The sequence below is a fragment of the Panthera pardus genome, unplaced genomic scaffold, assembly GCF_024362965.1.
Source record: "Panthera pardus isolate Hobbes unplaced genomic scaffold, ASM2436296v1 HiC_scaffold_1, whole genome shotgun sequence".
In the NCBI taxonomy this organism is placed as follows: Eukaryota; Metazoa; Chordata; class Mammalia; order Carnivora; family Felidae; genus Panthera; species Panthera pardus.
In genome coordinates this window covers 12,514,024-12,526,949 of record NW_026526654.1, presented here as the reverse complement: position 1 = coordinate 12,526,949, position 12,926 = coordinate 12,514,024, and the positions used below count along the sequence as shown (strand labels likewise).

The window sequence follows — 12,926 nt, the reverse complement described above, 5'->3', positions numbered from 1 at the left end:
GAGAGAGAATGGCAATACAATGGGAGGGAGGGGGGGAAGTAACAACTCTCTGTAGCTCCCCACCCAGGTGACTGTCTCAGATTTCAACCAACTAAAAGAAAACTAAACAAAGAATAGCACCCAGTCAACCAGAAGCCTCTGAAGCCAGACAGTAGTTGAGAACTTTCCCCATTGATCTGATAACCCCCCTGACCGCCACAATGCAAGATTCAGGCCCCAATCTCTTGCACAACTGCGTGTTTCATTAAGACAACAGATCATGGCGAAGGGGACAGCTAGATGGAAGGATGGGGGGGGGGCGGGTGACAACATCTGTTTGGAATAACTCCGTTTCCATATGAAAAGCTTCGCAAACCACCTCTGGCCAAGCGTTCTGGAGACAAGTCTGACCTATAAACCCTTCCAGTACCTAATGGTGTGTGCATACGTGCAAGCCTCGGGTGTCATTGTGATGTATGCTGGGGCTGGAGGGTGTTAGCATTTTAATGTCCCCAGCTCATGCTTGGGAGCACACGTGTTAGTCTTCTCATCGCGCCGGTGTTTGTCTCCAGTGCTGAGAATGTGATTATGAACATATCACAAGGTTTGCCTAAGCGGTGTTTTTGTCTTAATCTAGCAGAAGATCCCCTCCAAGCTTCTGCGGCGTTTCATGTTAGCCCTTACTGGGCTCTTCTGCAATTATTCACGCCTGCTTCCCCTAAGAGGCTGTGGGAATTTACGTCGTGAAGGGATTCCTCACACCTACCTCAATTCTGCGAATTTGTAGAAAACATGCACAACACACAAGAAGATGTCTTTAAAAATGGATGGATGTGGTCGATTGTTCTGTGGTTTTAAAGACTTTTCTCTGACAGCTGCCTTCCTCCATCGCAGCGCATCCAGACCAGCTTGCAGACCACTAAGGCTTTTGTAGAAGCCGACTTGGCGACATGCTTTTTCAAAGCTCTGGCGAGAAGTGTTCGTTGTGTTACTGTTCACACGATCACCTAGAAGATTCTCGCCAATCGATGGCTTTGTGGAGACTTTTGCCTTTGTGCTACATCTCTACAACCGTGGTCATCTACACACCCACTTTATAATCACATAGGGGGTGGTGGAAACAAAGAGTGGCAACAATTCTGTATGTCAGTGTTACGGGGTTTTGGGTTTTTTTGTTTGTTTTTTGGGTTTGTTTTGGTCTTTTTGTTTTATTGTTTTCCTTTTTCATGGACTCAACCTGCTTTGAGTTGAAAAAGGAAAATAATCGTAAAGGGAGGACAAGTCTCTGACTCTGTGATCTGAGCGTTCATCGACCATTGACAGGAACGGTCTTCTCTCCTGCTGGAACCGAGGCCAGTGTTTCTCACCGGCACTGCGTGGGGCAGCCGTCCCAACTCCAGTGTGCGGCCATTGGGAAACATTAGCGACCCTGTGTGCACACAGCAAACACACTTATTAGAATAAAACCTTTGGGATTGCGAGTGAATGCAATCGCATTAAAAAAAAAATTAAGGAAGATGTACTGGCATTAATTTTGTTAGCTTTGTTCCTTCTAATCCTCTCCTGGAAAAATCTCTTGCCTGACTGTTTTCCATCATTATTTTTGGCATCTTCATGCTGTTTAATGTCTCCCTGCTGTTTGTGTTTCAGATGGGAGTCCGAAAAGTGTTTCTAAAATACTGGCACGCCGGCCAGCTCAATGATTTGTGCCTACAGCTGCAGAGGAAAATTATAACCTGCCAAAAAGGTAACAATTACACACTACCTTTCTGAATGTCTTTGAGTCGTGAGATACAGAATCATTTAGTGCGCCTCGAGTTAAATGTCGGTGGGATCCACACGGTAGCGGGCCCCTTCCGTGACACTGTGCGTGGGCAGTTTCGAGGAGCCGGGCAAACACTCAGGCTCAGGCAGCTCTCTACCAGCACGCACTGCACATACTTTATGTGGTGGTCATTTCATCTGAAATCTTACAGCAAATTTTCACCTCAATCGGAATTTGGAAGAGAGAGTATTCATTTCTTGCAATGTACATGTCCGCCCCCTGGCCAATATTCATGCTTGTTGATCTGTTCAAAAAGCACAGGACAGGAAGATGTACCTTTGAATCCACACTGGGATCCGCCGTGTGGCACTTAGGCGCAGATATGAGGCACAGTCCTAGCTCATTTCCGTCAGCACCACTGGTATATGCTGCTGGAGTTTGGAGGACCAGAACAGACAAATTCACCAAACCACATTTTACATAATTCTACATATGCCTTGGTGAAATCCCTGACACTTAGCTTCCTTTAGGAAGTGACAAGGATATTGGAGTGTTACCTTTGATAGCAGACAGCATCGTTTTAGCTGTAGGGGAGATTCCATGTAGAATTTTGTACCTATAGGGGCGCTTGGGTGGCCTACTGGGTTGAGCGTCCAACTTTTGATCTCGGCCCAGGTCGTGATCTCATGAGTTCGTGAGTTCAAGCTCTGCGCTGACGGTTCAGAGTCTGCTTGGAATTCTGTCTCTCCTGCTCTCTGCCCCCCGCTTGTGCTCGCCCTCTCTCCCTCTCCCTCAAAACAAATAAATAAACTTAATTTTAAAAACTTAAAAGATTTTTTTTTCCTATAAAAACCCAAGTGACCATTGAAAATGGGTACATTCGAAAAATCTTCACTATGCTTTCCATAAAGCATATGTACTTACTAGATAACTAGTTTTTAATTTGCTTAATGATTATATTATACTATATATCATGAATAAATATTTAAAGAAAGGCTGAAGAAGGAGAAATGACATGCTAGATTTGGTGGACCTGCTGACATGAGCTTGGCTCCCTGCTATCTTTGGAAATGTCCAGCACAAGCATAACTCAGTCCGAAACTGGTTTTATTCTCTCTGAGCCTCTGTCCATGGAGCCCCTGCTTGAAATCTCCAAGGGGTCCCATCATTTTCTGATGAGAGAAAGCCCTGCCACACGCTGGTGCCCTGAACTATCAGAGTTTGGCAGGTCGAGTCCAAGTAACGTTCGAAGCTCAGAATTCCCTTCCAGGTGAAACCATCCCTCTTGGCCAGCTCAGGCCCCGCAGGTGGGGCGTGGGCATGGCTCTCAGCCTGTCCGTGCAGGTGTGTGTGGACCCTTGGGGCTGACGACAGAGAGGGAGGAGTGAGGGGATGGGGCTGCTCTTCTGTCCGAACGGCACCTGTGCGGTCCGGCACAGGGTCTCTCTGGAAGGGCTGCAGGCGTTGAAAGGCTGTTGGAGCCCAGGGGAGCACCTCAGCACTCCTGTGCACTGCCTCCCTGAGAAGTGACATGAGCTCCCCTTGGGACAGTCACTTGTAATTCTCCCTTAGCCCCAGCCACCACAGACAGTGCTTTAAAACAAGCCTCTCTAGAGGACTCCAAGCAGGCATCTCTTTCTTGACAAGCAGGCTGGTGCTTGAGAAACACAGGCTGGGACCCCGACAGGTACGTCCCCTCCCAGCAGAGCCATCAGGCAGTCAGTGCCTGCCAGCACCCACCTCAGGCCCACGGCCCCCGTGTCCTCCAAACCGCAGGGTCGAGTGGCTGGTTCTCTGCGTGGTCTCCTGAAGCCACTTTCACCAGCCTGGAGGTCAGCCGGGCGGCGTGGGGAGCCCCAGCTGACGGAGGCAGACCCTCCCCCCAGCTCTGGACAAGTCTGGCTCCTCTCTCGGTTATGACAGTCTGGTCATCCTTCATCTGTGTAGGGAAAGGCTGGGGCCCCAGGCCAGTGAGCCCCACATGGCCACCTGCCGGGCGATCTGAGCCCCTGCAGCATCAGCATCACCTGCGAGCCGGTTAGAAATGCAGAGGCTCGGGCCCCCACCACCTCGAGAATCGGAATCTGCATTTGCAGCCTCAGCTAGAACCGGGCTGGGGAGGTCCCATGGACCAGACCAGTGCCCTAACACCTGAGCTGTGGAGCCAATGGAGGTCCCTATGCTGGCATGTTATTCGTCCATAGAGCAGGGTCTCAGATTCTCCTGGAAAGTTTCCTACATCACAATTAGAAGAACATGCATCTTCCTCCATCAGGGATGCTCACTAGAAAGGTCTCCTGTATTTAACGGCAAAGATTAAGCTGACCCCCCTGACCCAAAACTGAAGAAACAAGCAGAAATCTAGACACTCCTTCACCTTTAGGGATCAAAATTGAGACAGGTCTTTAAAAAAAAATGGCACCAAGATAAAAACTGTAATTCCAGATTACATAAATGAAATAATGGATATAAAAGCAGCTTTAAAATTACAGGCTCTTAAATGCAAAGCATTAATTATTGATTTTTACTTTTACATCTCTTGGAACAGCCCCTTCCATACTTTTTGCTAGTGTGAAATTTACTCGAAATGTATGTAATTTGGAGTTATTTCCAGTTTTTCAAGCGTTCTCATTTTTCTTTTGTAAATGTTGCGGGGGAGGGGGGGCGTTGGGGAGAAAGCTGTAACGTTAATCATTTTAATATTAAATTATTCCTCATGGAAGCTTCTTTTGGACCCTCTGTGTTCCTTCTGTCCTGGAGGAAAGCTGTCTGTGAGGATCTCCATGCTGTTAAGTGTATAAAAGCAGTCTTTTAAATTGTCAGCAAGAGGACCAATATTGATTTGTGGCAAATTCATTTTTCCTAGTTGCCTCTTATTAAAGACACCAATTTTGAGCAACTGTTATATCATGTTTAAAGGGTTTTTAAAGGCCGCCAGTATGAAGTGTGAGAACATGGTGTCCCCCGGAGGCAGAGTGATAGACCCCCGGTGAATGAGCGTGCAGAGAATAGTGCTGCTGTTCCCTGGGGCAGAAGAAGTCTAGCCGAGCCACATTAATTCTTCCCTTTATTCCACAAGATTAAACATCTGGAATATACTCTCACCTTCACCCTTCCAAAGTCAATGTCTCAAATTGTTTTAATGGAACAGGAATGAGCGAGCAAACTGACCAGTTTGAATTCTTATCCTTCTCTCTCTCAACGTGCCCATCGCGTGGTTAACACTTGTGCATTTTATAATCCTGAAAGTCTGATAGTACCTTTTATGGCTTAATATTTTTCCCCTTTAGATTAGTTCAGCATGACTGTTTTGCACTTAATACAACTGCATTCCAGAGTAGGTAAACATTTAGTATTGCCATTTGGGGGAGAAAAAAAAAGCCTTAAGCATTTTACTTTTCTTTAATGTTTATTTATTTTTGAGAGAAAGAGACAGAGTGCAAGCAGGGGAGAAGCAGAGAGAGTGGGAGACACGGAATCAGAAGCAGGCTCCAGGCTCTGAACTGTCGGCACAGAGCCCGATGCAGGGCTCAAACTCACAGACTGTGAGATCATGACCTAAGCTGAAGTCAGACGCTTAACCGACTGAGCCACCCAGGAGCCCTACCTTAAGCACTTTGGATGTCTGATCATTATTTGCCTCTGCAGCTATAATTGTGGAAAGTCGTGTCCAGCTTTCCTTCCACCTTCTAATCAAGTAAAGGCATCAAAATGAGTATCATAAAAAACCCTCACATTTATTCTTCTATGGCCAGGGAATATTTTAAAACACTTCATGTTTTATGGCCTTCCCCGCTCCCGACACGCATTATAAAGAAAAATAAAGCATCTTTGTTACATACATTGGTTTTCCCTTGAAATTATAGATCTTAGAATTCAAGCAGCTCCTTCTAACTGTAGAAACTTAGAATTGGAAGGGACAGCGTCCTAAGGTCACAAGGCCCACACGGGAATCCCTGCACCTGTCCACAGCATCCAGGGGAAGGGGTCATCTAAATCCTCCCAAGCACACGGGCTCCCTCTCTCACGAGACGCCCTTCTCCATTTACACCCTGTGCCCATTGCTAGAACGCACCTTCTCACATGAATCACAAACATGCTTTGCTATGTATGACTCCTCCGTTGGGGCTCTGCTCTCTGGAGAGCTAAGGCAGCGTCTGTATGGTCAAAGGGAGAGGAGTGAGTTTGTCATGTAAGCACGGAGAGCTGAATCCTGGCTCTCCCGTTCATTGGTCGTGTTTACCCAGAGAAGTTTTCTTGACTTCACTAAGCTCTTTCTTTGGGTGCAAAATGGACCTAATGGCGTATTAATTATCACCGGGGTTTGGCATTTGATGATGGAAGGTCTAACACATGAAAAGTACCTTTAAAATGGTGGGCATGACTACCTTTATTTGCAAGTCTTACCATTAGTTAGTGACAGGCTAACGATTTCAAAGTATGTTCGCCCACTTATTCCTCCCGGTTCTCACACATTTTTCTAGCTCCATATCCCCGGAAAGCAGAAAGGACATCCTAAATTTCTACATAATATCTTTCCAGAGTCTTAAATACAGACTCTGCATTTAAGTGAGAGAGGGAGCCTGTGTGCTTGGGAGGATTTAGATGACCCCTTCCCCTGGGTGCTATGGACAGGTGCAGGGATTCCCGTGTGGGCCCTGTGACCTTAGGATGCTGTCCTTTCCAATTCTAAGTTTCTATGGTTAGAAGGAGCTGCTTGAATTCTAAGATCTATAATTTCAAGGGAAAACCAATGTCTTAAATGCAGTGTTAGCTTTTCTAGGAGTTTAATCACGGCCTGGTTAACACATCACGTGATATGTCAGAAGACTACTTCCATAAGCCTCAGACATTTCTGACATAATGGTCCTAAAATGGTCCAGTTGGAGCCCCACTGCAGAATTCTCTGGGGTTTGAACCTACTTCCTGCCCTCTGACTTTAATCCAGTCCATCACATCCAGCCTGTGTTAGGGAAAGAAGTGTGGATGTGTCAGGACTCGAGTTAAGGAATTTGCGTCTAGTGTTATCATTGCTGGGTTTCGATATCTTTTCAAATACGAGATTAGAATGTTTTGTGAACTCTTATTCTGAGTCAAACGGGTCTTATTTTATAGCTGCTCAAACATAAATGTGTTGTGACTTTTGTTTGTTGCACGTCTGGGGTTTCACTTCTGCTCCTCTGGCTGACCCCTGATTGTGTTATTTTATGGAAGTTATAAGAGGATTTCTAGCACGCCAGCACTTGCTTCAGAAAAGGAGCATCAGACAGCGAGAGGTCACGTCCATCAACAGCTTCCTGCAGATCACAGAGGACATGGGGTTGAAGACCTACGATGCCCTGGTCATTCAGAACGCTTCCGACATTGCACGTGAAAATGACCGGCTCCGGAACGAAATGAAGGCTACTCACCATCAAGAGAAGGCGGAAGCCAGAAACAAGCCAGAGGAAGGAGCCAAAAGGTAAAGGCAGATAGAATGCAACTTTAATTACCTTTGTAATTGATCCGTGGAGCCAAGAAAATTCCGATAGCCCTTAATGCAAAGTTCAGTCAAACATGACAGCGGTTACGGGAAGAAGAGTGGATACATGCACAGTTTGCTATCTGAAACCTCCTCGCGATCTAAAAGGGTCCCCTCTTGTGGTTTCTTTTCTTGCAATAGGTGCTATATGTGTTAGTTTTGCCAGAGGAAATAATCACCGCTTCCCCTATGATGCTTGTATCACTTACCATCTCAAGGCCAAAGTTTCAAGGCAGCTAACATTTCTGTCGTAGCAAAAATATATAACTTGGTGCTTGACATCTTCATATAAGTCCATTTTTTTAAATTTCTTTTTAACATTTATTCATTTTTGAGAGGCAGAGAGAAACACAGTGTGAGTGGGGGAGGGGCAGAGAGAGAAGGAGACACAGAATCCGAAGCAGGTTCCAGGCCCTGAGCTGTCAGCACAGAGCCTGATGCAGGGCTTGAACTCGTGGACTTTGAGACTGTGAGATCATGACCTGAGCTGAAGTCGGACGCTTAACCGACTGAGCCACCCAGGTGCCCCTATACAAATCTTATGTATATAAGGGTGACTCGTAGAAACTTCTGGAAATCTGACTCCCCAAATGGGCATAATGGTATATTCTGTTTTTTGAAAGCAGAAAAGTAGTGAAATCAATGGTTGTATGTATTATATTGCCCTTAGTAATCTGTCACATTTTCTTCGCCAATACGGAAGGTTTGGGGGAAAGCTTTTGATTTTAAAGTTCACTTCGGATGCTGAGCTCGAAATAGAAATGTGGAGGCAACCTGGTCCTCCTCCAGTTTGTCACTCTTGCCTGTCTGTGAATGACGAGGACACCCGTGGCCCTCAGTCGCCCTCCCTGGGAGGGCAGGGACCTGGGTCCTAACTCGCCGTCGGGCAGATGTTTGTTTTTCCGCAGGAACTTGGCGCTATCTGGTTGTTTCCCATTGAAAACGACTCCCCTTCGTCTTCAATGCCTATGTCAAATGATTTTTTATTAAAGATGAAATGGTGATGTGTCTCTCGCTAATTAGCTTCAAATATCTCGGTGATTAAATACTGAAAAAAATTCCCTTTGTACGGAAAACTGTAATTAAACATTACAGGGAAAACAAATTATTCACTGAGTGCCACGCTTTCATCTTCAGCTAGTTCATTTTCTACATGGGTGTCTGGCTCTGCCTTGTGGTAGATCCCAGCCCGGCTGGTGCTCTGCCACACAAAGATATAATTACAAGAACAAATGCTCGGAGACTCCTTGTAAAATGAATGCATTGACATCTCACTAGTACATGATTACATTGACATGTGAAGCCAGAAGGAATTTTTTTTTTTTTTTTTAGACCGGATAACTATTCATTTTATCTGACTCCCAGAATAATATTTATTATTTTCACGGCAGGCACTAAACCGCCACCCCAATTTCCCAATTTGATTACGTGTTCATTTGCCTGATGTAAAATTAAGGGAAGAAGGAATGTTTTTCTATTTAGTTACTGGATCCCAGCGGCGGTTCGCTTGGCATTGGACAACCAGATGAAGTAACAGAACAAAAATAATAATTCTGCGCATAATGAAATGATTTGTTCACGGAGTTTACATGAGGGGAGAAGAAGGAAGGGGAGAGAGGGCGCGCGAGAGGAATGTAAACTTTTGACAGTTTTAAGTCAAGTATCTGCTCTTTGCCAACGGGCAATGATGAACTCCTTGCGTTTGATGCATCAGTAACTCTCTATTAAGATGGATATTATCATCCCCGAAATTATCATTCAGATTGAAATTCTGGTTTTCTGACTTGCTTAATAATCAGAGTGTGAAAAATTCATTCAGGGAGTGCCTGATAGAAAACGGGGCGCTCCTTCAGAAGGGTTGCGTTTGTGTGAGATTTTGAAAAAGTCACCGTGATGCATCTCCCCCGTGCTCATTCATCATAGAGCTGGGGCCAGAAGGCTGGGCCGCTCTCTCTGGATGCCGGGTTAACCAGAGTGCTACCCATGAATCCTCCGGCCGCGGTGTGATTGTGTCTGCTTGAGCGGGTTCATTGTTACCATCTGAATAATGCATCTGGGCCCCTCTGGTGGGGTGCTGTTTGTGTGTTGTTCCCCCAAGAGCTGAAGACAAGGGTGGACCCAGGCATTTCCAGTACACCTCCATCCCGGTACCCATGGCGGTGGATGGCCTGATCCAGTCTCTGGCCGGCCCATCCACCCGGTCTCCTTCCCTGCACTCGGTGTCCAGCCTGGATGACAGCAGTGGCCTCCCGTCGCCGCGGAAACAGCCTCCACCCAAGCCAAAGAGGGACCCCACCACACGGCTGAGCGCCTCCTACGAGGCCGTGAGCGCCTGCCTATGGGCAGCGGCAAGGGAGTCGGCCAGTGAAGGTCAGTGGAGAAGAGGAGGGGAGTGCCTGTTTGGGGCCCCGATGTTCTGCCTTCCGGTGTCTGAGTGCCCACAGCAGTATCATTGCCCTAATATATTTTTAATAGAAATCCGTCCAGCTGTTGGCTTGCCAGCAGCTTCTTCATCATTAAATATAAATAATATGTATTCAGTTCTCTAAGCGTCTTAGGGAAAAGCCACTTAGATATCATTTCCTTACTTCCCGGCCCCACGTCAGCATCCTCGACGTCGGGGCTCTGACCGGAGTGTCTGTCCTAGTCTGCGTAGATGTTCGCTGACCACAATCCTCAAAAAATGCATCAGGCTTCCCTATGACCACAATCTAATCAAAAATTAAGTCTGTTTTATCATGTGGAAAGTGAAACATTCAGGCAGAGGAGAATCCCACCACGGCAGAATTCAGTAGGCAGAACTTGGGGGGTCTAGCTGAGGGAAGTTTCTACGTTGGTGGCCTAGAAATATTTATGCAAAGAAAGGAGGAAGTCACGGTCTTTTCTCAGTGAAATCTCTCGTCGACTAGTTCCTGGGCTTAGTATTGCCTGATGATTAATTTTTACAATAGCGAAGCATCGAGGCAGCACCCCTTGACAGAACAGGCACTAATTCCACAGAGTTTATGTATCACCTACCGAAAGTTAGGCCTGTCGTAGGCCCATGGGGGTACGTAAGAAAGGAAACAAACAATTATCTTTCCTTGTGAGGTTTATGTTCTAGCATGGGAAGACACATGCTCAGCGCAATAAACAAGTAAATAGATAAAGTCTGTTAGCAGATCACTGCTGCCGAGAAAAATAAACAGGGTAAGGGGTGATAGTGCCGGGGTGGGGTGGGGTGTGAGATTCTGCATGAAATAGCGAGTTAGATTTCACTAAGAAGTATCACCTGAACACAGGATGGATCACAATTCCTTCTGTTAACAAATGAGCCCAGGATTCAAAGGCACAGCAAAACCACACGCTCATGTGTGGGAGCAGGTGGGTGATGCCATGGTGGGAAGACCGTGGGTCGGCGGCCACGAGCAATGAGAAGGCCCCAGTTATCTTCCCAGATGCCTTTTTTTTTTTTTTTTGGTCGCTTTAAGAAAGAATAGATCTTTAAGAGAATTTTTATTAAAGCCTAATCCCATTACTATTGTACTGTATGAGTCATGCCATGATCCTACGTAGGCGTCAGCAATGTGGGAGAAATTCCTAAGTCTGGGGAGAGGAGTGCAGGTGTGTTTCTCACGTCCGTGCAGCAAGAACAGCCACAAAAGGTGAAAATAGCGCTCCAGAGGGCCTCGGGAGGTCAGGCTTCGGTGGATGCAGATGTGAGCGCAGACACGGTGTTAGAACAGGAGGTGAAGGGCCACTGGCCTCTGATGTAGCCCACAGGCTGGAAGTGGCCGTAGACTGAGCACATCGTGAACGCATTCCCTGGAAAAGGGGAACACATCCCGTTTCCGTCCTTACTTGGGGACCTCTGCGCGGGATTTACAGGGTGGAGCTGAAACAGGTGTGGTGAGATGAGAAGAAGGATCCCTTTGGCTTTATTGGAAGAGGAAGATTAGCGCCCAACAAGCTAACACTAACAAGACAAGGAGAAAGGGAAATAGACTAGGATAGCTTCAGAAGTTCAAAGCAACATGAAACGAGGTTGAACGCTGCCGTGTATGTGAGACGGCTCCCTGCCCAGATTCCAACACCGCACACAGGTTCTGTGACTCTGAGTAAGTCAGCTGCAGAGTAGTCTGTAACCTCTAGAAAGTTCTGTGCGTGCACATTACAAACCACTGCTCTGCGCTTCAGGGTCTGGAGTCGTCAGGTGCTCACTAGGCACATCGCCATGAAGGGTGAGGAAATGTTGGGGATGGAGTAAAAAAATGTCTATTAAAAAATGGTTACTCAAGAACCATAGGAGAGAAAAATATATAAAAAAGAAGATGACAGAATAAAAGATTAATGAAGAGGAAAGAGAAAGGCCACACAGTCAGCCTCTGAAATTCCTACTACTGTGGGAGTCACCAGGCTCTTAAGTCTCACTTAAGAGATGGCAGGATTTTTATGTAAAACATAAGTCCTTGGATCCCAATTCCAGCGGGCATGTGATTAAGGCACTTGTCAGGGTCTCCCCCGCTGATCACATCCCCATGAACTGGCATTTTGGAGGCCACCCCCTAAAGCAGTGTTTTGATGGCTATCACATTATTTGTCCCCTCTTACAAGATTCTTAATGTGGACTTTACGACCGCCGCTCATCTCCTGCGGTTGAAGATGAACTCCTTTCATTGAACCTGCTGATTGGATTGGCCAGGTGTGCCGGCTGGTTTTTGTAGGATCAGGAGTCAGGGGCCAGTGCGGGGCCCAGGCATGGGTCTCCAGTCCGTAACTGCAATGGTGGCCACACCCTCCAGAGATAAACCTGCCTCACACAGGGGTTCTGGCCCCGTTTATGCATTTGTGACAGGAGCTGGAGGGGGCCAGTCCAGACGCCTCTAGCTCTTTGTGGCTCTTTCCATTTAAATTCAGTGAAATTTCAAACTCAGTTCCTCAGTCATGAGTCACACTGCAAGGGTGTGGATTCTCCCATCATCATAGAAACTTCTGTCAGACAGCATTGATTCCACGCGCCTCGTGTGTGTACCATGAGGACAACGCTGGGTTCTTTGGCACCTAGTAATATGTCACAAAATCATCTTTCTGCAGAAGACAGGAAGGAACTCGGATTGCTATATAAAACGCTCTGTGAACCTTGGTTTCACAAGAAAAGGACCACAACTGGTCATGTTCTTACCCGAGTCATTCCTTTTGGCCTACCAAAAACTCGACGAGTCAGCTCAGAGGGTCCTTTGGTAAAGGGGAACTGCTGGAAAATGAGAGCCAAGAATCTTAGAGAAACCAATGATCAGGTTACATTCAAGTTGTGCCCAGGCCTGTTCTTATTAACACATGCCTCTCCTATAGGTTTGCCCCCAGTCACCACAGCCAGTATACAGGGAGGCACTGGAGAGGGCTCACTCTTTTCACCACCTTTGTGCCTGGAAAGCATGAAGCAGTTTGATAAGCCAGAAAATGTTGACACCTGTGCACAAGCTATTAGCAAGCTCGAGCCAACTATTTGCAAGTCTAGTTGACCTTGAAACAACGCAGTTTGGAGCTGCGTGGGTCCACTTATGCGTGGAATGTTTTTCCGTACAGTACAATCCTGAAAATGTATTTTCTCTTCCTTCTGATTTTCTCACTAACGTTTTTTTTTTCACTTTTCTTTTAAGTAGTCGTAATAGAGAAAAATTT

General features: G+C 46.4%; 1 protein-coding gene across 3 annotated transcripts in view; it reads left to right on the top strand.

Moving 5' to 3' along the window:
• The window catches only part of MYO16 (myosin XVI), a 609,969-nt gene that overhangs the window by 523,876 nt on the left and 73,167 nt on the right, over positions 1 to 12,926 (top strand). For all 3 annotated transcript variants that reach the window (XM_053889237.1, XM_053889213.1, XM_053889198.1), the window contains exons 29-31: positions 1,630 to 1,726; positions 6,959 to 7,205; positions 9,364 to 9,635. In XM_053889237.1, the coding sequence (XP_053745212.1) occupies positions 1,630 to 1,726; positions 6,959 to 7,205; positions 9,364 to 9,635 (616 nt within the window). The remainder of the gene's footprint in view (positions 1 to 1,629; positions 1,727 to 6,958; positions 7,206 to 9,363; positions 9,636 to 12,926) is intronic.